This window comes from Python bivittatus, unplaced genomic scaffold (assembly GCF_059951505.1).
Source record: "Python bivittatus isolate LINGU-HERP-01145 unplaced genomic scaffold, Pbiv_v1 ctg000810_np1212, whole genome shotgun sequence".
NCBI classification, from domain to species: domain Eukaryota; kingdom Metazoa; phylum Chordata; class Lepidosauria; order Squamata; family Pythonidae; genus Python; species Python bivittatus.
The window spans coordinates 3554614-3577094 of record NW_028277111.1 but is presented as its reverse complement, the minus strand read 5'-3'; the positions used below and the strand labels follow the sequence as shown (position 1 = coordinate 3577094).

The window sequence follows — 22481 nt, the reverse complement described above, 5'->3', positions numbered from 1 at the left end:
GATAGAGTTCATGCTGCTCCATCAAATGGGTGGCTTTTGTAAGTTGAAAATATTCCTGTCCCACAAGGACACAGTGTCTTTGATATTTGGATCTGAAGAATTCCTTGGTACTTCCAAGAAACTGAGAACTTATGCTTGAGGGGCTCTTTATCTTTTATCTTTGTATAGATCATCCTATAAGAGCATATCCATATCTCTTCATATGTCTGCCTTTTTTAGGGTAATGTATCTTCTGAGATGACGTTGATGACTTAATGGCTATATAATTTCTTGGCAATATTATTGAACTGATTTGCCATTGCCTTCTTGGGGGATTTGTAAAAGTTTATTTTATTTATTTACTCCAGAAACTCTGAGTGGGGTTTCCAACTTCCCAATCTAGCTTATAACTTTGGGCTTTCCTAGAAGTGTCTAATCCAAGCACTAACCAAGGGCCATCCTGCTTAGTTTTCCAAGCTCAACCAAGATATTGTCACTACTTTCCTGGTATAACCACAAACTTAATCCTTGCAAAAAGTTTTAATGCCTGTTTTACTTATATCTGCTGTAAAGAAGACGAAAGTCATTCTTCTCCCATATTTGTTTTCTTCTTTTCCTTTGCTTTTCTGCACTTTTGCTTGTTCCTTCTCTCCTTATTCTTTCTTCTTTTCTATTCCTCTTCTTGATTTCTAGCTCTTGTTAGTTTTTATCTTTTGGTATTCAAAAACGTAATACAGTTATTATTTTTAAAAAGTCCATGCCAAAAGTATCCATCTTGTTAAAGTTTCTTTATTCTTCCCAAAAAAGAAAAATGCTGCATTCTATTTAAGGAATAGCCCAGATGCTTCATACAAGACAGCTCTTGATAGACCACCATTCAGCTGCAGAATAAAATGAATACTGTTGCAATTCCTTCTGTAAATGACGGTGGCACTTTTGCATATGAACAGCAGTCAAGGAATCTCTCTTTATTACAGTACTAGCCAGTACAGCAGTGTCATTTCTCCCACTTCAAGGTTACTACTAAAGTTCTCAGCTTCCCAGAGAGTTCCTGACTTGTGCTCACACAACCCAGCTCTTTCCAGATGTACGTGAGGCAGAAACCCAATAAAATTGTATTGCCCTATTTGATTGTTCCACAGATGCAGCACGAAATCAAAGCCACCAGGATTTATACATGTTGTTTATATATTTTGTCACTGGTTAATTCAGAAAACACGAATGCTCCTTTCCAGCACAGGAACATCACACTGCTCTATAGTCAACAAGGTGGTAATGCCTGGCTGATCTTGATTGATCTCCAAAATATATACAGGGTTTTATAGGAGACCCCACCAGGAGATCCCAGAGCCATAGGTAGAGCTGACAACTAGGAGGAAAAATTCAACCTGATTGAAAGCAAGGGCAAATCACTTCTGTCCTGTTGCCAAGGAAATGGCATGGATGTGTCCATGTGTCAAAGCAATACCACCCCTAAAACCACAGCTTCACAATCAGGGCCTAACCTCACACAAGCTTAGGCCATGGAGGAAATCTTCTATCACCAAAATGAAAAAAAAAAATTTGGAATGATCTATGTGGGTTGAATAATAAAAAAATGTGACAGTTTGTCACTGAATGACCAAACAATTAACCCACTGCTGATATTTCATTGCAGGAAGGATTCAGTAATATTTAAACATATCCTGCCCTTCCTGTTCGCCATCCATGATATCAACCAGGATCCCACACTCTTGGCCAACTTCACCCTTGGCTACAGCATCTACGACAATTATGATGATGTCAGAACAACCTTCAGCCCAATGGTCGACCTGCTGTCACCAGGGCAGCTGAATATCCCAAACTATCGCTGTGGCAAGCAGGATGGGCTGTTGGCAATCATTGAAAAGTCAGACACTGAGATCTCTGAGCAGATTTCTATCCTGTCTAGTACCTACAAAATCCCACAGGTATGAAGCTTGAAAGGAGAGTGGAAAATGAAGTTTAATTCTGCTTTTCAGTCTTGCCCAAGAAGTTGAGAAGGGACCACTGACTGGGATTTGGTATCACTGGTGCTTTAAGGAGGAAAAGATGGAATTGTCCATGTGGAAGCAGCATGGCTGCTCCAATGTTTAGAAGTAGAACATAACTTTGGCTTCAGAGGGACATGGTGAAGTGTGGTTGAAAGGAAGTCCTCTTCTGAAGCTCTGCCTGGCCTTCAGGGTTACATCTTTTGATCCTAAAGCTAAGAGATTTCTGGCTGGTGTGACCCACAGACATTCCATAATGTTAGCAACTGGGTATAAATTAATCATACATGATATGAGCAGAGTCATAGTAGGTGTCAGTACCTAGATTATCTTACTGATTTTGAAAAAAAAAATTGAGCAGAGTCAGACCTGAACATTACTTGAAGGGGAGATCACAAAAAAATCCCAGGGCTGATCTTGGCTCGTTTTGGAAAGTGCCTGGGAAAGAGGAAGGCAGTTTGGAAAATATTGCAAATTCAAAATATCCACATGTTCTTCCATTATGTAGAAAATGGATAGCTAGCTCTTCTATTCATCAAAGGGCTGTTACCAAGAGAACGAAGAAAGTGTTCCCCTAGTGAGCGCAGAGATAAATGGGGTCTTAAAAGTAATAATAAATGGGTGAGATTTCTGTCCCTGATTATCTTTTCCCTTTTAACAAGCCTTGTTAGAGAAGCGTCTATGGGAAACTTGGTTTTGTACTTGACTCTCAAGCTTCTGGAAGAAATTGAGAATGTTTCTAAACTTTGGGCCTCCTCCTTCACAGCACAGAATTTTTGTCTTGCAAATGAGGCATGTTGTGTAGAAATTAGGATTAAGGTGCTGGACTAGGTCTGGTCCCCCTCAGACATAGAAGCTCCCTGGCGTCTCTGGGCCAGTCCCATCCTCTTAGCTCCAGAGCCAGGGTGGGGAAATGGGGAAGGGGCTGGGCTGGGAGTGGGGAGAGCCAGAATCTGGTCCCCCCTCAGCCATGGACACACTCAGGGGGACTCTGGGCCAGTCCTTCCCTCTTAGCAAAACCTACCTTATAGGGCTGTTCTGGGACACAATACGGGTGTACTACATATACTGAGCTCCTGAAGGAAATATGAGATTAGAGATATACTGAACATAGTACATATGTACCCTAGTTGTCTTTCTATGCTTCCCAGGTTCCAAGTGAAGGAAAATAATGCCAGATGCTCCCTATTTTTTTTTTTATTATTATAGATGGATAGTAATCTGTCGGGGATGGTGTAGTGAATCCTACAGTGTGCAAGAGGTTGGACTTAATGACCTCTTATCCTTTCTATGATTCTATTATTCTAAACAGGCATACATAATGCTGGCTTCCTCCTATTTTTCCCCACAACAAGTCTGGGAGGTAGGTTGGGCTCAGAGAAAGAGACTGGCCCAGAGTTCCCCAGGAAGCTTCTGTGGTTGGGGGTGACCAGAACCTGCATCTCCCCACTCCTAGTCCAGTCCCTTCCCAACTACCCCACTCTGGCTTTGGGGCCAAGAAGGAGGTACTGGCCCAATGTCACCTACTAGGTTTCCAGTGGCTAAGGGTGGACCAGAAACTGGGTCTCTGCACTCCTAGTCCAGCATCTTCACCCACTACCCCACACTGGCTCCCCCATTTTAATATTGCAAGTTAGACATGGGTCTGAAGTGGGCTATGACTTTCAATTAACCAGACCCTGTACCTCTCAGATCTATATACTACTAAAACTCTCATTGTATTTATCTATTTGTCTGTTTGTAACCTCAAGTTAGCCCAAATGGTGCATTATACCGCAACAATTTTTGAATCCAGGTACCTAAAATCCACTAACTTAAAGAATGCATAAAAAATCTGGGACCCATTACTCCAGTGGAACTGAAATTTCCGTGATGTTCAGACCAGTTTCATTTGCAAAGTTGTGGCCTTTGCAGGGTCCCTGGTCACATGATTGTGATTTCCGATGCTCCCTGCCAACTTCCCACACGCAAAGTCAGTGGGGAAGCCGGCAGGAAGTCAGAAGTCGTTCCCACTCCCACTGCTTTTTTGCCTGCCCATGGTCATTCTGTTTCTCTGTTTAGGTAAGTAAATACTGACTTATTATTGAAGTTCCTTTTCCACTACAATTATTTTTCTATTTATGATATATACTCTTCTTAGATGATCATGGGACCGTCCAGCACTGGAGTAAAAAAAATATATGGTCAGCCTAAAATTTAATGTTCATTCTGGTCACATCAGACTGCCCTACCTTTCTCTCAAAGGATGACCCAGCGGGTCACCACTAAAAATGGATGGAGGAACATCTGTGAATGAAGCATACCCCATCTGGGATTCTAGCTATTATACTTGATGGCTCCCTTATTGATTTTATCCCCTCCTATTTTATGTGTTTTTACAGTTTTTTATGCATAATTGTTTTTATGTTTTATTTTCTTTAATTGTTGTACGCTGTCCAGAGTCAATTTGTGTGAGATGGCCAGCTATATAAATTGATAAATAAATGAAACAAACAAACAAACATTCCAGTACATCCTCAACTCCCTGGGGGACTTTGAGCCAGCATTGTCTCTCTCTTACAGAACCTACCTCACAGGGTTGGAGTTGCAGGTAAAATTGAAAGAGGGGATTCTAGAACACTCCTCCAGGAATGTAACTCTAACAAATAAATGATAGTTTACCCCTCGCCCCCACTTCCTGTTCCAATTTCCTTAGCTACAAATCCTGATAATAATTTTTCCAAAAGTTTTTTTTTATTTTTTGAAAAAATTAAATACACACATACACATAGACAAATATATTACAGCAGAGTGAAACAGCTTAATAGCTATATCTACTCTCTAACATGTGGACAAGCATATTATTTCTAATAATTGTAACGGAGATACTGAAAAATGGAGACTGGGGAAATAATAATTTTGATCATGAATCTAAAATGCACAAAAAGCTTCAAGCTGGTCAAGAAGATAAGAACATTGTTGTATAAAATAAGTACTGGATGTTATATTCAAAAGAGGTTCTAGCACCACAGTTTCTTCCAGCAGAAATTAAATTGAGGATCAAATATTATTAAATTACTGCAGAACCACATGCAACTCAGGAAGTAAAAAAGTCTCTAAATGGTAATAAAACCATCACAGCCATTGGTCACATAATTTTTCCAAAAGTAACATTAATTATCCACCTCATTTTTAACAAGCATGCTTTCTTTACAATGGCTGCCTCTTTAGGAAGGAATATTTCTATTATTATTTATCACAACTTGTGATCAAGAGCATTTTCCATTTAAATGCACGACACTTTTTAATACATAAATAAAATTATAAAAAGCCAGGATTAGAGTCAGAGGATAACAGCTTAGATTTTTCACAGAAATACAAACTAAATATTTCTATTTAAAGCTCCATCAATGGAAATAAATAAAGTTTGTAACTTGCCTTTCATGAGTTGCAATAACATCCAATGGTTTAGATCAGTGTTTCTCAACCTTGGCAACTTTACGATATGTGGACAACTGGCTGGCTGGGGAATTCTGGGAGTTGTCCACATATCTTAAAGTTGCCAAGGTTGAGAAACACTGGTTTAGATGGATGCAACTAACCTAGATTCATGCAGCACACCAAAGCAGAATGTGATTGCTTTGTTTTGTTAGATGAACCCAACACGTGTGGTTTACGCACTGTGGATTATGGCTTCATAATCTGCCATTTATTCTTCAGTAATCTGCCATTTTCTGGTCTCCTCCATAAATTACCATTAACAAAAGCACCAAGTCTGAAGAGAAAATTGTAATTCCTGATTTTAGGTCACTGGAAAAACCAAGTTTTGGCCATGCTAGAAGCTATTTGTTTGCTAGCAATCTCTGCCAACAAAGATTGGTAGTCACCAAACGTTCTTCCCATCATGTGGGGAGTCAACCTTTTGTCTGAGAGCCATTTCTACAAGTTAACAAATATCTGAGCTCTCTTCTGGAAGTCAAGACCTTGCGTTTCCATTCCTTTCTACTCTAGGTGGGTTACAATTTTGTTTCTCAAGCTCTGAATGATAAAACACAGTTCCCATTCATCTATCGGATGGTCCCCAAAGAGGAATTTGTGTACCATGCGATTATCAAGTTGCTCCTGTATTTCAGAGCAAATTGGGTTGGCTTGCTTGCTCTTAAAGATGACAGCGGGGATCGTTTCCTGAGGACCTTTATCCAGCTGCTGACTCAGAATGAGATTTGTGCTGCTTTCACCCTGCGTTACCCAGCTCTCACCGCAGAACTGGTAAAACTCCCGACCAAACCATTTCATTTCTGGAACCAAGTTAACATACTTGTTTTTCATGGAAAGTGTCGTTTTTTCTACGACACAATCAAACTTGTCCTGCGGATGGTTGAAATATATGTCACGCCCATTGTGGGGAAAGTCTGGATCACAACAGATTTGCGGGATCTCACCATGGGCTTGAAACATGACGTTCTGTCTTCCTCTCAAATCTGTGAGTTTTTGTTTTTCAAAATTCATAGGAAGAAAACGGTGCGACATGACAATTCAGTGGCATTTTTTGCTGCTGTGGAAGAGATTGGGAAGAAGGCGTTTCATTGCTCATTTTTGATCCATGAGTCATCTGTGAGATGGAGGGTAAGGTGCCGGGAGACTGACAACCTTGAGACCCTGCCAAAAGAGATGGTCCAAAAAATTCTGTTTCAGGACAGCTATAACATCTACAATCTCACCTTTGCTATAGCACATGCTGTAAATGCAGTACATTCATCTAGATCCAAGAAAGCCACGATTGCAAATGACAGACTTCGAGTACAAAGCATCCAACCATGGCAGGTACTGGTTCTTCCTCCCTGCTCTCTCTTCAAAAGATGAGAGGGACTCCAAGTTGCTGACTGAATCCAAAGCAACGAGGAGATAAACCTACGAGGAAGCTCCTGGTGAAGACCCATCTTTTGTGGCTCCTGTAGTGGTTTCCATACAGCTGGTTCGGTGTAGTGGTTAAAGTACCAGGCTAGAAACCAGGAAACCCTCAGTTCTAGTTCTGCCTTAGGCATGAAGCCACTGGGTGACCTTGGGCCAGTCACTGTCCCTCAGCCCTAAGAAGGAGGCAATGGCAAACCACTTCCGAAATCTTGCCAAGAAAACTGCAGGGACTAGGCCAAGCAGTCATCAGGAGTCAACACTGGCTCAAAGGCACACATACACACACACAAAGTAGTGGTTTCCCCATCCCAACCTTAAAGGGGAATGACAGCTCCTAGGATTCCTCTCTTCACTTCCCATAGCTCTATGGGAAATTCCTGGCTTGCATAAGAGCAAGTCTTCCTGGGTCCATTTGCAGAAACTGGGAGCTTCCCAGTTCTAGTTCATTCATATTTATTTGCACTTGGGCTGATTGTGCCACAAAGCTTTTAATGTATCACATGACATTAGATGGAGAAGAGTTCACTTACCAGGATGTAGTAGGAAGTAGCAGCTAAAATACCTGAGAACAAAGGGGGGAAAGATCAATATATACTTTTCTTCCAATGTAGCAATTCTTCCTGTTCTACTGTAATTGACATTGACTGTAAATTACTACCTTTTAGTAAGTAGGGGTATAAATACCTCCCAGATAAATACCTTTCTGCTCAGATAACATTAAATTTTAGAGGGAGTTCAGAGGAGGGCAACAAAGATGATACAAGGACTTGAGGATAGGTTGAAGGAATTTGGGATGCTTTATCTGGAGGAAAAAAAGATGAACAGGAAACATGATAATGGTGTTCAGGAACATAAAGGGAAGCTACAGGGAAGAGGGTCAAGAATTATTTCCCACAGCCAGGGAACAAAAACTGAGGCCAGGAATAACAGTGTCATGGGTTCTGTTCTGAACCACAAATCATCAGATTGATCCAAACTCGATAAAGACATAAAGCACTAGAAACTTGGGCAGTTGTTTTTTGTATCTCCCTTCAATGGCTGGGAGAGAGTTTTATTTTACAAACCAAGGAAAGCTTACCAAAAAAAAAAAAAAAAGCATTAAAATGCCTTCAACTATTTCAGAAATGAGTATCTTACATTTCTAATATCTAATAAAATTATATTCTATGTTAACTATTTTCTATGAAACTATACAGGTGGTCCTTACTTAACGACCACTTGTTCAGCAACCGTTCAAATTTATGATGGTGCTGAACAAATGGTTCTTACAACCTCAAAGTACTGGCCATTGCAGCATCTCCAGAACCTATCTGTCCACAGGACCAAATTGAGATGTTTAATTGTTTTCTGAACACAGCTATTTTTCTCTACTTTCCTAGCTTCACTCTTTCATGCGAAGTGCCCACTTCTACAATACTTCCACAGATGGAGTGTATTTAGATGAGCAAGGGGAGCTGGTTGCCAAACTTAACAGCATGACTTGGGTGTTGATGTCCAATGAATCATTTGCTGCTGTGAAGTTTGGGAGTGTAGAGAAGCGGTGGGGATCCAAAGACCTGGAATTCACCCTTGAGCAGAAAACCACTGTGAGAGCCAAGTTGTTTAACCAGGTGGGCATAGAAAGGACCATTTCTAATGCTGAAACATGAGAGATAAGAAGTGTGTGTGTGTGTGTGTGTGTGTGTGCTCATGTGAAATATCTAAGTAGAAAAAAGTGTGAATTGTGACTTTTAGGGCACCCAAACTTCCCATGCCCCACAGGGCATATGCTGGGGGATCAAAATCTGCAAGACACTGGGTTCAGTGTTGTAATCCAAGCCCCACCCCTTTTGTTCATGGACACAACATTGATGCACATACAAAAGGGACAGGGCTTCAGTTGTGACATTACAGCCGCCATCTTGCAGGTTTTGAACCCACCTTCAGACCCCACTTATTGTCTGTGATGGTAGAGAAAATAAATCTTCATAGAAGTATCTTCAACATTAGAAGATATTTCTTCTGAAGAAGCCACCAGGCCAGACAGGCAACCCAACTGAATATTTTGTTTCTCCAAGACTCATGTCCATGGATGCTATTTAATCCTCTTTGCTTAATGTTCCTTGTGTTTTTGGTTAGACTGTTCTTCACTCCAGGTGTTCTGAAAGTTGCCATCCAGGGCAGGCCAAGCTGGTGCTGGAAGGAAAAGCAACTTGCTGCTATGCTTGTTCTCCATGTGCAGAAGGGACCATCTCTTCTTTGGAAGGTACGTGATCCTAGAAATAGGATGCGCTTTGGGCAAAGGCATTTTTGAGACCTTTAAAATAATGCCAGGCAGTGAAACTCTCCCAACTTGTTTCTACTAAGTCTCATTCCATTTGGTCAAAGAGGATTTGTTTTAGAAATGCTTCCAGAGGAAAAAAGAGGATTCGGAGAATTCTCATTGTTGGAATATTGGAACGAGCACGTGCGTATGTCCTTTCTTTCCCTGTGCAGGAATCACTCTCTAATGATCTGTAATTTTCTGGATATTTCAGTTCAACCCCAAGGAAAGACATTGGGGGGAATTGCCCTCCATCATCCTCCTCCCGCAAAATTTGGCTGTTTCAGTCAGAGCATTTAGGTGAGGGCATCAAAAGGCCAAGGTGCCAATTTTGACCATGCAGTTATGGCCATCTTCTTGACCACCCTTCTCCCCCCAGCTGGACCTGTAGTAGTTTTATTCCTTTCCCACCAAACAAATCTGGTGGAGAAAATTGAAAGAAAATTTGTGCCCATTTTTAAGTACAAAGAGAGGTAATTCCAGGATGTTGCATGAACGGCTGCAGGGGGTGTCTCCTTTCCATGGAACAATGAAGGAGATGAGGTAGAGTGAAAAAATTAAAGCTTCAGTCGGCACTTCCTCAAATAAAATAAAGAGCAAAGAAAATAAACCATTCTTCAGGGCATGTTAAAAAGGAAAAGCAACTTGCAACAACATCCAACATCCCAGTGTCTTTGGGCAGAATTATGTAAGGAAAAAGAGAAGAAATATTTCTTTATATTGATGGGTCCATAACAAGTGTGTCTGCAAGGTATGGTTAAAAAAAGTCACGATGGCAGTCACAATGGTGTGATTGAAGTTCTGTCTGATTTTCATGTGCAATGCTGATACCCTGTGACCCACTTCCCTTCCTTCTCCTTTTTGTTTGGGGAAGTAGCTCTTTTTGGTGATTTGGAAATTGGTTCTGCTAACAAGGACTTCAGAGAAAAAGAGCTATATAGGTAAGAAATGTTATCTTGAATTTGACTCAGAAGCATTCTGGTAATCAGTCCTACTTCTTCTTAGATGCAGATCATTGCCAGAAATGTCCTGAAGATCAGTATGCAAACCAGGAGCAAGATGAATGTATCCCTAAGACTATAACCTTCCTGACTTATCAAGAACCTTTGGGAGTTATCTTGATTTTCTTCTTGATGTTCCTAACCTTAATCACCTGCTTTGTGTTAGGAATCTTCATTAAATTTGAAGAAAGTCCACTAGTCAAATCCAACAACCGGGACCTTTCTTATGTCCTCCTTGTCTTCCTCCTGCTTTCCTTCTTGTCTCCCTTCTTCTTCATTGGCCAGCCAAAGAAAGCCACCTGCCTTCTCCAACAAACAGCCTTCAGCATCATCTTCTCGGTTGCTGTCTCTTCTGTCTTGGCCAAAACAGTCATGGTGGTACTGGCCTTCCTGGCCACAAAACCAGGAAACAAAATAAGGAAATGGCTGGGGAAGAGTTTGACCAATACCATTGTCCTTTCTTGCTCCACTGTCCAAGTAGTCATCTGTACCATCTGGTTGGCCATTTCTCCCCCTTTTCCTGACTCTGATATGAACTCTCAACCTGGAGAGATCATCCTGCAATGTAATGAAGGATCTATTGTCATGTTTTATGGTACCCTTGGGTACATGGGCTTCCTGGCTGCCATTTGCTTTGTGGTGGCTTTCCTAGCCAGGAAGCTGCCTGGGTCCTTCAACGAAGCCAAGTTGATCACCTTCAGCATGCTGGTCTTCTGCAGTGTTTGGGTGTCCTTTGTGCCCACCTACCTGAGCACCAAGGGCAAGTACATGGTGGCCGTGCAGATCTTCTCCATCTTGGCCTCCAGTGCTGGACTGCTGGGCTGCATCTTCCTCCCCAAGTGCTACATTATTCTCTTTAGGCCTCATTTGAATACAAAAGAGCAACTAACAAGAAAATAGTGAGTATGCTGTTAATTTGTGAACCTTTCTCTTAAACACTGATGTCCAGTAGAGTAGTAATAAATGGAAAAGGGAACTCTGTTTCTTATTCACATAAATGAAAGTATTCCTGAATGATGAGAGCGAACAGCTAATGAATGTGCTGTAGCAACAGGCCTTTTCAGCATAAATGTATCTAAAAGATTATATTTTTTCCTCACTCTTGCTCTATGTCTTTCTCACATACACAGAGATACATCTTTCTTGCTTGCTTGCTTTCTCTTTCTCTCTTTCTCTATGCTTAAGCTTCAGTTGATAAATTAGCTGTGATGTGGAATGATTCTAACTGATTTCACACCGAATACTGTGCAGTTGAAGCACATCTGAGAAAAACACTCAACACATATTTTTGGAAATTTCCATTTTAGTCTTTCACATTTCTGCTTTCCCTCCACTTCTGTTTTAGTTCCCTTTTCATGGAAATGGGTTTAGATCTTTATGTGAAGTGACCCTAAATTTAGCTGTGCATTTAACCTATTTTCTCTTGTTTATGAGATTACACAGTTAACATTGTGCAGGAACTTTACTTGCAGATTTTTTTTCTTCCCTTGTGAAAAAAAGCTTCTGTCTTATTCTCAGGTTGATACTTGAATTTTGTTTTCGTTTTTGATCATACTTATTTTGAGAGGTGATACTATTCTTTCCTCTGCCCATACTTCCAAATCTGAAAACACACAAATACACACACACACAAAGAGAGAAAGAGAGAGATCTTAACATGTTCGTTTCATTGAGCGTTAGGAGGCAACAATGCTAAGAAAACAATTTCAGTTTGGTATATGTGGGAAGTTAAACTACCTTTATGCCAATAGATATTCCATTCCATTCCTGGCCTTGTTGTGATGAACTTTTATACTGATCTGCAAAAAAAGACTCTTAATTTTTTGTCAGCAATTGCATTTTTTTTCCTGATAATTTGTGGTTAAGCCCCCAATTCAGGCTGATCCCTTTCAACAGAGGGCAGCATCTGGCTCAGTGTTTCTCAACCTTGGCCGCTTTAAGCTGTGTGGACTTCAACTCCTAGAACTCCCCAGCCAGCAGAATTCTGGGAGTTGAAGTCCACATCCCTTAAAGCAGCCAAGGTTGAGAAACACTAAGCTAGCTGATCTCAGTTGGTCTCAAAAGCTAACTATGGCCTTCCCTGTTAATGACTGGGGGAATTTCCTGGGAATTCGCAGAATATTGAACAGGCTGGGAAGTTGGAAAAAAAGTGTGTCCAAAAAAGGCAGTTTCAACCCACTTTGGTATTCCTGACAAGAAAACTGCAGATTCATTCACCAGGAGTTGAGTTGGACTCGCAAGTTGGGAAGAAATATTACAGTTAAGGATCTCAATGTGATGCTGAATTACATTCCTAAAACATGGAATTTGTAATCTCATAAAGAGTTTTGGCTCTATTATGGCTGGGATATGTCAAAGAGGATAGTTTTATATAATTGTAAAGAAAGTTACTCTCCTGATTTTAAGGAATGGATCCAGAATATGAGTTTATTATCTACTCTTGAAAAATCTCAGTGTAAAAGAATTAGAAGGCGATACCGTGTGTTGTCATGTCATTTCAATTTAACGGTAAACTTAATAATTGAATTCATTTTAAATATGTATTTATACTTATCATATAGATCTTTTTCTGTTAATTAGTTTTGGGGGGATTGTATTCAGTTCACTTTAATTAAAACATATTTGGGGGTTTTTCCACTGTATAATCACTTTATCTTTTTTCTTTTTTTTTTAGTAATGTAGACTCTTCTTTTGTATCTCACCATTTTAACAAATAAAATGTTAAAAAATGACTTGAGGGTGTCTAGCTGTTTTAAATTTATTACAGTCAAGAGGAACAGTAAATATGAAATATGTACTGCAGGAAACATTAAGTATTGATATTCTGTCCTGTGTTATGTTGTATTTGAGGATCTTTCTATCAAATCTCTTTTTCACCTTTCTGGCTGATCCCATTTTTCTATTGTTCTTTTCTTTGCAGCAGGGGCGTCCATGGGTTGCGAGGGAGTGGAGCAAAAAAAAAAAAAAATCAAGATGGCAACCGCAATCCGTGCAGTTGTGCACAACTGTAAAAAAAAGGTCAGGGAGTGGATGGTACAGCTGCAGCCGCCATCTTGACTTTTTTGAGCCTTTCTGTGGAGGGCCTGTAGTGTTGGTAATTCCACCGGAAGTTTGGGGAGGAAGAATTGAATTGGGGTGCGCCCCTCCTTCCCTTAGGTCAGTGTTGTTCGAACTTGGCGCGTTTAAGATGGGTGGACTTCAGCTCCCAGAATTCCCCAGCCAGCCATGCTTAAACGCATCCACCCATCTTAAACGCGCCAAGTTCGAACAACACTGCCTTAGGTGCATGATCCATAGGACTCTATTGTTGGCCAAAAGGTGGCGCTATTCCCGATGTGTGAGTCCAACGAACACATGGGTTGGAGCAAAAGAAAACTGTTTATTGAAGTACTTCAGCAAAAACGACTCCTGCCTCTCAAGGAGCAAGAGCCCCTCAAGGGGCAACGTCTTTTATTTACCGCTAAAAGTAACAAAATTACAACTTTCTGTCAGTCACAACACCGCCCAGTTGCAAGAGCCACTTGTTACAGAACAACCCCTCATGACTTCCTTATCTTATCAAGGCCTCCACCCAAGGGCGTGGAATCACCTCACTAGGGGAGGGAAACTTACTATTATAAGGAGCTAAGGGCCAGGAAAGTTCGGCTACTCTCGTCCACACGCATGCGTCCTTGAGACCATCCCTTTCTACCTCCCTCAGACTGGTATCTGGTTTTTCCCACCCGACTTGAGGTACTTTCAACATGCTTCCAATTTACCTCACAATATTCACACCCACACAATCCATCCTTTCCTGAATCCTTGCCATCACTATAGGATTTTATATTTCCGTGTAATTGTTCAGTACTGCAGTGCAGAATTAAGCAACGTTTATTTTAGTCACGAAAGGGCCTTGCTTGGGTTACACTTTGTTCTGCCTTGTCCTTGATGAGGTACCAGTATCAGTAGGATGATTTTCGTCATGTGCAGTCCAATTAACTTTGGGGAACAGATGTTGAGAGGATCTTAAAGTTGAGATGATCTTATTGCCACCTGGTATAAACAAAGACTCCTCAGCCCTGATGGGCTCATTCCTGCCAGGAGGGCAAAGCATTCCAAGGCAAGATAGGGTTGCTGTTAATTTGTGCATCAACACCTAATTTAGGATTTGCAGGATGAATACCAAAGAACGAGAACACCAAGAGAGGTGCCAGGACGGCAACTAACTTTAAAGAAAGTGTATTAAGTAATTGTCTCAGGGCCAGGGGGTCCGCCCTCAAACTGCTGGGTGAGCCCAAATGGCAAAGATGGCCTCTGGAATTCAACAACCAAAGGGGTTGCTTTTGTTGGGCAAATTTCATAACCCCGCCACCTCTCTTTCTCCCTCCACCCCCAGAATTGCTCAGTTCAGGCATCAGCAAAGGAAAGTTAGATATTAATGAGGATTAAGTGTCTAGCAGGCCCTGGGCTCCTGCTAGGGCAAGAGAGAGAAATAATGATCTGATTGGGGTTAGAGCTGGAAGTTTGTGATCTCACAGCTCCCGAGAGTAAATAGGGAGAGCTGGCTTGTCTAAGCAGCCTCTCTTCCGGGTGTTCATTGAAAAATGCAGGTCAGTCACAGGGCAGATTGTCCTTCTTGTCCTTGGTAAAATCCAGTGAGATGAGACCACTGAAAAGCAGGCGTGCTTAAAGACAGTCAGCACCTCCAGGAGATGGAGCTTTGATGCAGACTTAACCAGGAGGGTGTTGTGTATTTGCTAGGTTTGAAGGGCTTCACCTGCCGTCATCTCCCTGGGCTGCCCTGAGTGGCAGAAAGGAAATAAGTGGTTCTTTTCCTTTGTCCTATTGCATTTCTGTAGTCTTAAATATTTTTAATTGCAATATATGCCCTTGCTTTTTGGCTTCAGGGTCTCCGGCATCTTGTTGTTCTTCTTGCCTTCTGTAAATTTTCTCTCTTATGTTCCATCCCTCATTTCAAATGGTTACCTTTCAGTTGTTGTGCTAGGAAGAATGTGTGCATAATAACTGAATATAGACGGGATGGTAATAATGATGGATTAATACTTGGGATTACAGGAATTGGATACAAGTAGTCCCAGGGTTACAATGGCAATTAGATAGCCTTTTCTATGCGATGCAGTCGTAAAGTGTGATGTCATGTGACTGCATCACTTAGTGATGGAAATCCTGGGCATTCCCAGTTGCCGTCATAACCCCAAGACGCACAGGTTGTTAAGCGGGAAGAGGCAGGAGTCCCAGTTAAGGAGCACGGGGGTGCTGCAGGGGTGCTAGGCTGGGGGGGGAGGCTGGGGGAGGACCTGGGAGGGCTGGTACAGACTGTGTGCAGGAGGGTGGGGGTGCTGCAGGCAGGAGGAAAAGTGGGAGCATCTTACCAGAGCCACTTGCAACCTTCCCTGTCGGCTTCCCCATTGACTTTGTTTGTAAGAAACCAGCAGGAAAGGTCACAAATGCCAGTCATGTTGCAGCTTGCATGGATCTCTTTTGGTAAAATTGTAGATGCTCATCACTGGAGGATTTCATGCAAAAGTTGGGCAACCATTTATATGGGAATTCCTGCCCTTGGCAAGGAGTTGGACTAGAATTCCCTGAAGAGTTCATCAGGGGCTTCAGGTAAAATTTAGCTGACAGTCTTTCACACCTAGCACAACCTTGATGTTCTCTTTAGTGACCTCAGATCTTCTTTTCCCCCTTGATATCTGCACCAGGTAACCAAATCCTATACTATGTCATCCTCCTCCTTGCATAGCCAACTTCTCTTTGATGATCTTGAATCAACCTGGAACTTACATCTCTTCAGCAATTTGAGACTGCCTAAATCCATATTTGCTTGTTTGTCCTTTTTCTTGTTCTTCTCCCTGTGACAGACTCTGTGCATTGAAAAAATCTTACCTGGTTTTCCTACCAGTTCTTCCTCAACCACAGACAGCACTACAAATGCTGTTTGTATGTCTGGAAGATCACATTACAGGAAGTAGGCAATGTTTACCTTCTCCATTCTGTCAGATGTAACTACCATGAGCAGAATCAGAGAGCATGTGCTCTGTGCATGTGTGCCTGGAAATAAAAGCAGAAGAAAATGACTTCAGATTATCAATCTCTTAAACAAAGGGTAGGCAGAATGGTAGACAAAGAGGAAACACTGGTTAAATCCGTAACATTCTATCTACATCCTTGGTCAAGAGGTCAGGAAGTGTTGAAGAGTCAGTGCCATTGATTTCACATCTCTAAAGCACAGAAACTGAATCTATGATCATGTGCAGCAAGATTTTGGAATGATACTGTTTATACATTCCTTATCTGTCAGGTTTAGCCCAAAGAACTCCAAGAGACAATACAAAATCAGTTCAGCTGTCTTTATTAGCTACAACCTCTAGAAAGAATCTCCCCAAATTGAACCCCAGCTACCAAACCAGCCAGCCACAACACCGTGAATTCCTCAGGGAGGTGCCAGCCTCATTCTCTTGAAGTTCCCACGCTCTTAGAATGAACTAAGAAAATGCTTATCTCCCTGAGCCTGGCCTTCATAATTCCATTCCATCACATTATCAGAACTCAGAAAATTTGGTTGAATTATGCATGGAGATAGTATCAGGTTGTGTTTCCTCCACTAATGAAGGGTTTTCCTCTGATTCATCTTTTTTGCTCCTATACCCCCCCCCAAACCTTCTCCAGAAGGTTTGGAGACCCCTATTTTGTAGGATTGAAACCATCTAAACAGTCATGGGCAAGAAATTCCATAGCCTAGGAGTCCACTACTGAGACAGCTGCCTCTCCTATAAATTGATCTTGAAGATAGGCCTAGGAACACAGTTCTGGCAGTTTCATTTAGATGCTAAAAATCAGAAGTCTGGTAGCACCTTTTCCAAATAACACATTTTATTAAAAGGAATACGCTTTTGTGAGCTGCAGCTCACTTCATCAAGTAGCCAGACTGGTGAGGAGGGGGGAAAGATGGGAGGGAAGGTGGGAGAGAGAGGGAGGAAGGGGAAGATAGGTTAGTTATGCAGATGTAGATTACATGTGAGACAGATTACAAGTATTTTAGCAATTAGCAATTGTAATGTATTAAAAACCCATTTGGATGCTACTGGTTTTCTAATAATATGATCCCAAACAATTTTAGGGCTTTATGGATCAAAATCAGTACATCCCCCAGGCCTCTCCTTGCTGCCTATGGAAGCCTGTTTGCATTATCAGGAACTAAATAGGAACCAGCTGGTCCTTAACAGGAAACTGCATTGCTAGACCAGATTTTGGCACATCCCTGCTATTAAGGATTACACTGCATGGCTTGTTTTCATCATGAGTTGCTCTTTTGTATTTAGACTAGGCCTCAGTACAATAATGTAGCATTTAGGAAAAAAGATACATGCCAGCAACCCAGCACTGGAGGCCAAGATGGAGAAGATCTGCACAGCCACCATGTATTTCCCTTTGGTGCTCAGGTAGGTGGGCACAAAGGACACCCAAACGCTACAGAAGACCAGCATGCTGAAGGTGATCAACTTGGCTTCACTGAAGGACCCAGGCAGCTTCCTGGCTAGGAAAGCCACTCCGAAGCAAATGGCAGCCAGGAAACCCATGTACCCAAGGGCACTATAAAACATGACAATAGATCCTTCATTACATTGCAGGATGATCTCTCCGGGTTGAGAGTTCATATCAGAGTCAGGAAAAGGGGGAGAAATGGCCAACCAGATGGTACAGATGACTACTTGGACAGTGGAGCAAGAAAGGACAATGGTATTGGTCAAACTCTTCCCCAGCCATTTCCTTATTTTGTTTCCTGGTTTTGTGGCCAGGAAGGCCAGTACCACCATGACTGTTTTGGCCAAGACAGAAGAGACAGCAACCGAGAAGATGATGCTGAAGGCTGTTTGTTGGAGAAGGCAGGTGGCTTTGCTCGGGTGGCCAATGAAGAGGAAAGAAGACAAGAAGGAAAGCAGGAGGGAGATGAGGAGGACATAAGAAAGGTCCCGGTTGTTGGCTTTGACTATGAGAGTTTCTAGGAATTTAATGAAGATTCCTAACACAAAGCCTGTGTTTAAGAACAAGGAAATGGCAAAGAAAGTCAAGACGATCCCTAAAGTTTCATCATAGGACAGAAAGGTTACAATCTTGGGCACACAATGAACTCGACCCTTGTTTGGATGTTGATCTTCCCCACACTGGGTGCAATGATCTGCATCTAAAGAGAAAGAAGATACATTTCAGTGCTGCATGCTACTCCAGTAAGATCTGCAATAAAATCTGCCTTTAGTTGCCACAGCAGATGGCAGCATCTAGACAATCTTGGCTGAACTCAGAAAAGCTAATCAGGGCTAGTCCTGATTGTTCTTTGGGTAGGAGATCACCAGATCAGACTGGGAGCTTGAAAAAACATTCTGGAAGAATGCAGGTGCAACTATTTCTGGAACTCTGTTGAGAATACTGCCGGTGTGTAGCCCTGTAGTCACCAAGCTTGACTAGGAATCTTTCCTTTTTATTTATCTTCACATTCAACCGATCAATTTATGCTAAGGATGATTTAGTTGAATTTATGATGCAAGACATCCCACGTACTAGCTGGAGTGCAGCATGGTGGAGAGTCAGTACCATATGGGGAGAAGAAGGAAGGATACTTTTAAAAATGGTGTACTTTTTCCTCCCATATAAAACTATATTGGAGGAAACTGGACACAAAATTATAAGTCCAGAATTCTGTTACTGTCCTGAATTACCATAAATCTCAACCTTTGATTGAAAAAATGAGAAGTTTCTTCATAGAGAATAATCAAAAGCAGAGAAATGAACATGGATCTTTCAACTGATTATTGATTTAACCAAGTGAAGAGTATTGGAATAGTAGATGAATTAATAAAGCAGCTGAGAGCTACAGAGAAGCAGCAAGACCAGAAGATGGAAATAGGAAATCTTGGGGTGGTGGGGGACAAAGGCCACAAAAAAATCAGCCAGTGAAATTTGCAAAGGGCACAATGATAAGGCAGAGGCATTTTAAAAGGACAAATCAGTGTATTAAGCTTATTTTGGTTAACTGACTCATCCTGGTCCTCAAAATTTGGTATTGTTCTAAACTCCAATTGAACAGCAGCTACTACACTATGGAGAGAGAGGTGCAATGCCAGAAACTAAGAGGAAGCCCCTCTTTTGGGAATGTTAAAAACTGATTGGTCTTTTCTCCAGGCTCATGGCCTGCTGTGGCTGCTTCAGAAATGACATCAGGGGCCTTCTGTGCATTCATCTGTACACAATGCAGCCACTTCACTTTGCATTTTTCCTGGGGGTGCTGACTTTGGGGGCAACACCAAGCTAGTGAGTTTTCAGGGTGCTCTTTTGAAATGTATGGCACCTTTTATTTCCCAAGTCTCAATAAAGCCAAATAAAAAGACTTGAGACGAGGCTTCTTTAAGATAACAGATGTATTTTGATCAAGACACAGCTGGGTGACCCCAATCAACACATTAACAAAAGATGTTGATGAAATCACACCTTACAAAACAAACATCAGAGGCTTTATAGACATTTAAATCTATAATCAGATAGTACATCCCCTCATACCCATACAAGGGATTTTTGGGACGGTCTGAGCAAGTGAAAGGTGGTTCTTAGGAAGGTAAACTTAAATGTAACTTTTTCTTCTGGTTACCAAGGGAATGGCATACAAGATTTTTCTTATCTTTTTCTGGAATGTAGGGCCCCACAACTGTTGCAAAAGCTTGGTACAACAAACAGCTTGTACTTGGCTAATTGCTTATTCGAAAACAATCGGGCATTCAGCAAAAAGATAAGGGGGGGGGGAAGAAACCAGTGCTCTTTACAAAGCAAAAGCAAGTTAACCCTTTAGAAATAAAATAGACAGGTATGGTTATACATTATGTGAAGCATATATATACTATATATAGAGAGAATATAAAATTGTGTATCAAAATAATGCCCTTCAGAAACATCAGCTAACACCGGACTTATCCTAAATCTGCCTCTTCCTCTGCTGAGCAGCAGAATGCTTTGAACTTTCCTTCCATATTGTAAACTCAAATCTCCTTCCAGTTGAGTTTGATTCCCGAAGACTTCATGGACATAGCTATGCAGTTTTCTGGGTAACGGTAGGGGAGGAAGTGGTTTACCACTGCCATTTTTTAGGAGATTTTTTTTCCAACTTCCCAATCTAGCCAACAGCCTTGGGATTCTCTGACACCCAGGCACCCAAAGACTCACCCAGTTTGACCCTTTTTTGACACCAGCCAAGTGCAACCACTTCCAGAGACCTTCCTAAATTACAAATAAAACTATAAAATAGCGGAGATTGAGAATTAAGCATGCCCACAGTGTCAAAAAAAATGTGACCATGACCTGGATTCGAAGCTTTGCCTGCTTTTTATGTGCATTGTGTTGGCTTCCATCACATCATCATGACTGCTGGCCTTTTTGACCATACTCTGTTGAAATAGGACACTCCTCTTGAAAATCTATATTGGTGGGCAGCTGTGGTTGTGGGATTGGATGTGGCTATTGCTTTCATTTAATTGCTTCCATTTTATTATTGTTACTTTTTTTTTTAATTTGGATTGCCTTATGTATTGGCCTCTGTCTTCTTTAATTGTTGCAAACCACTATGAGCTGCAGGACTGGATGGTATATAAAGGGAATCAATCAATCAACTAGCAAGCCAGCCAGCCAGCCACAATAGACCTCCCCTTAAAACTGACTGCAAAATCTTAGGCCTGAAAACTTAGAACATTCTCTCACAGGGAGGGGGTCTCTATTGGAGCTACTTACCTTTTTGAGTAGAGACAGTCCCCTCTGGGCAGGGGGCACATTCATAGCAGCAGATGGGCTCCCCCTTTTGAACTGCCTTGGCATAGCCAGCCCTACAGCTTTCTGCGCACCTGGAATAAGGTGTGGTCTAATAACAGAGACAAGATACATCCAGAAGGAAACGTTGCATGGAAACCTGGCCTACCGAATGGAATCCTAGCTGACAGCTCTTAGTGTTCTATCAGCATTCCCCAAACTGGTGTTTTCCAGATGCAGGACTGCAACTCCCAGCATTCACAGCCAGCGTGGCCAACAGCTGTGTTGGGAAAGTGGGGGTTGTCATCTCACAACTGGCTCCAACATGTGGTAGATAATCTCCAACGTAAGATGGGTCAGGCCCGGTGAGCACTTTGAAGGAGGACCACCTGCATTTCTCGAAGAAAGCAATGGCAAAGTCTTTCTGTAATGCTGCTGAGAAATGGAGCTCAGCTCTAGGTGTCTTTATCTCTTAATCTAAAATGTCTGGAGGATTGTCTTGGAGGTAAAGGAGTGGCACTTCTAGGGCTGTATGCAGGGAAGGAGTCCGACATATGTAAAAAAGGATTGGACTTTGATGAAATGGTTATGGCTGCCATCTTGATTTTTTGACCCCTTCCCTACAAATGGGGAAAGAGAAGAAAAGGACGACCAGCAGCAAGATGGACAGGCTCAGTTACAGTGGCAATGGGGGCACCATTGGGAGACCTGAAAGAACAGGTTGGGGGCAGATCATCTTGGAGAAAATCTATGTGGTTGCTAGAAGTCAAAAACGACTTGATGGCACATCATCAATCAATCAATCCTTACAACACCACTGGCACCTTTAAAAGGCCAGCTACCCACACCAAAGGACAAGCGTGCAGTGTACGTTCTCCTGGATGCCGTCTCCAGCTTCTAGAAAGGATGCAATAATGCTCTTTTTTGGAGATTGGTGCTTTTGATGTGCAATTGTGGAGCTATCAAACCATTTGGGGCGCATGGTCTCTCCTGCTCTGCCATGGGAAGATGCAAGTTCAGAGGAGAAGGAAGGGCCTTCTGATGGCTAATGTAATCCAAAAGGAGGAATCTCTACCTTATTAAACTGCAAGGGCCATAAAATGGCCTCAGGGTGAATAGAGAACCTGAGGCCGGCGTCCACCTGCTTCTCTATACTCCCAATTTTCACTCTGCCGTTAGTCCGATTGGGAAACTGCACCCAGTTCATAATGTCAAAGTTGGCAGCCAGTTCACCATCCTTGTCCATGTACAGCCCGCTTGAGGAATCATTTGAAAACTGGATCCCTCTTAAGAAAGAGTGAAGCTGGAAAGGCAGAGAAAACAAGAGGAGAATCATGTCCTACCATAATGCAAGGGGAGAGGGATTTTTGGAGATCACAGATGCTGGTTGCAAAGGCTGGTTCATGCAGCACTTGCTTACTGAATTACAGGTAGACGTTGCTTAATGACTGCCTGTTTAATGACTGTTCAAAGTTACAGCAGTCCTGAAAAAGTAACTTTACGACC

The 22481-nt window shown here is 41.9% G+C and overlaps 2 protein-coding genes across 2 annotated transcripts; one reads left to right on the top strand and one right to left on the bottom strand.

The window, feature by feature from the left end:
• The first annotated feature begins 1696 nt into the window (after positions 1-1696).
• Positions 1697-11084, top strand: LOC112542872 (vomeronasal type-2 receptor 26-like). Its single transcript, XM_088129322.1, has 5 exons — positions 1697-1928; positions 5979-6791; positions 8261-8491; positions 9000-9126; positions 10189-11084. The coding sequence occupies exons 1-5, from the start codon at positions 1782-1784 to the stop codon at positions 11082-11084; spliced, it is 2214 nt and encodes a 737-aa protein (XP_087985448.1). The 5' UTR covers positions 1697-1781.
• Positions 11085-17461: 6377 nt separating this feature from the next.
• Positions 17462-22224, bottom strand: LOC112542871 (vomeronasal type-2 receptor 26-like). The gene is made up of 3 exons (XM_088129321.1): positions 22051-22224; positions 20961-21087; positions 17462-18372 (listed from the first exon to the last, which is right to left on the bottom strand). The coding sequence occupies exons 1-3, from the start codon at positions 22219-22221 to the stop codon at positions 17462-17464; spliced, it is 1209 nt and encodes a 402-aa protein (XP_087985447.1). The 5' UTR covers positions 22222-22224.
• Positions 22225-22481: the final 257 nt, after the last annotated feature.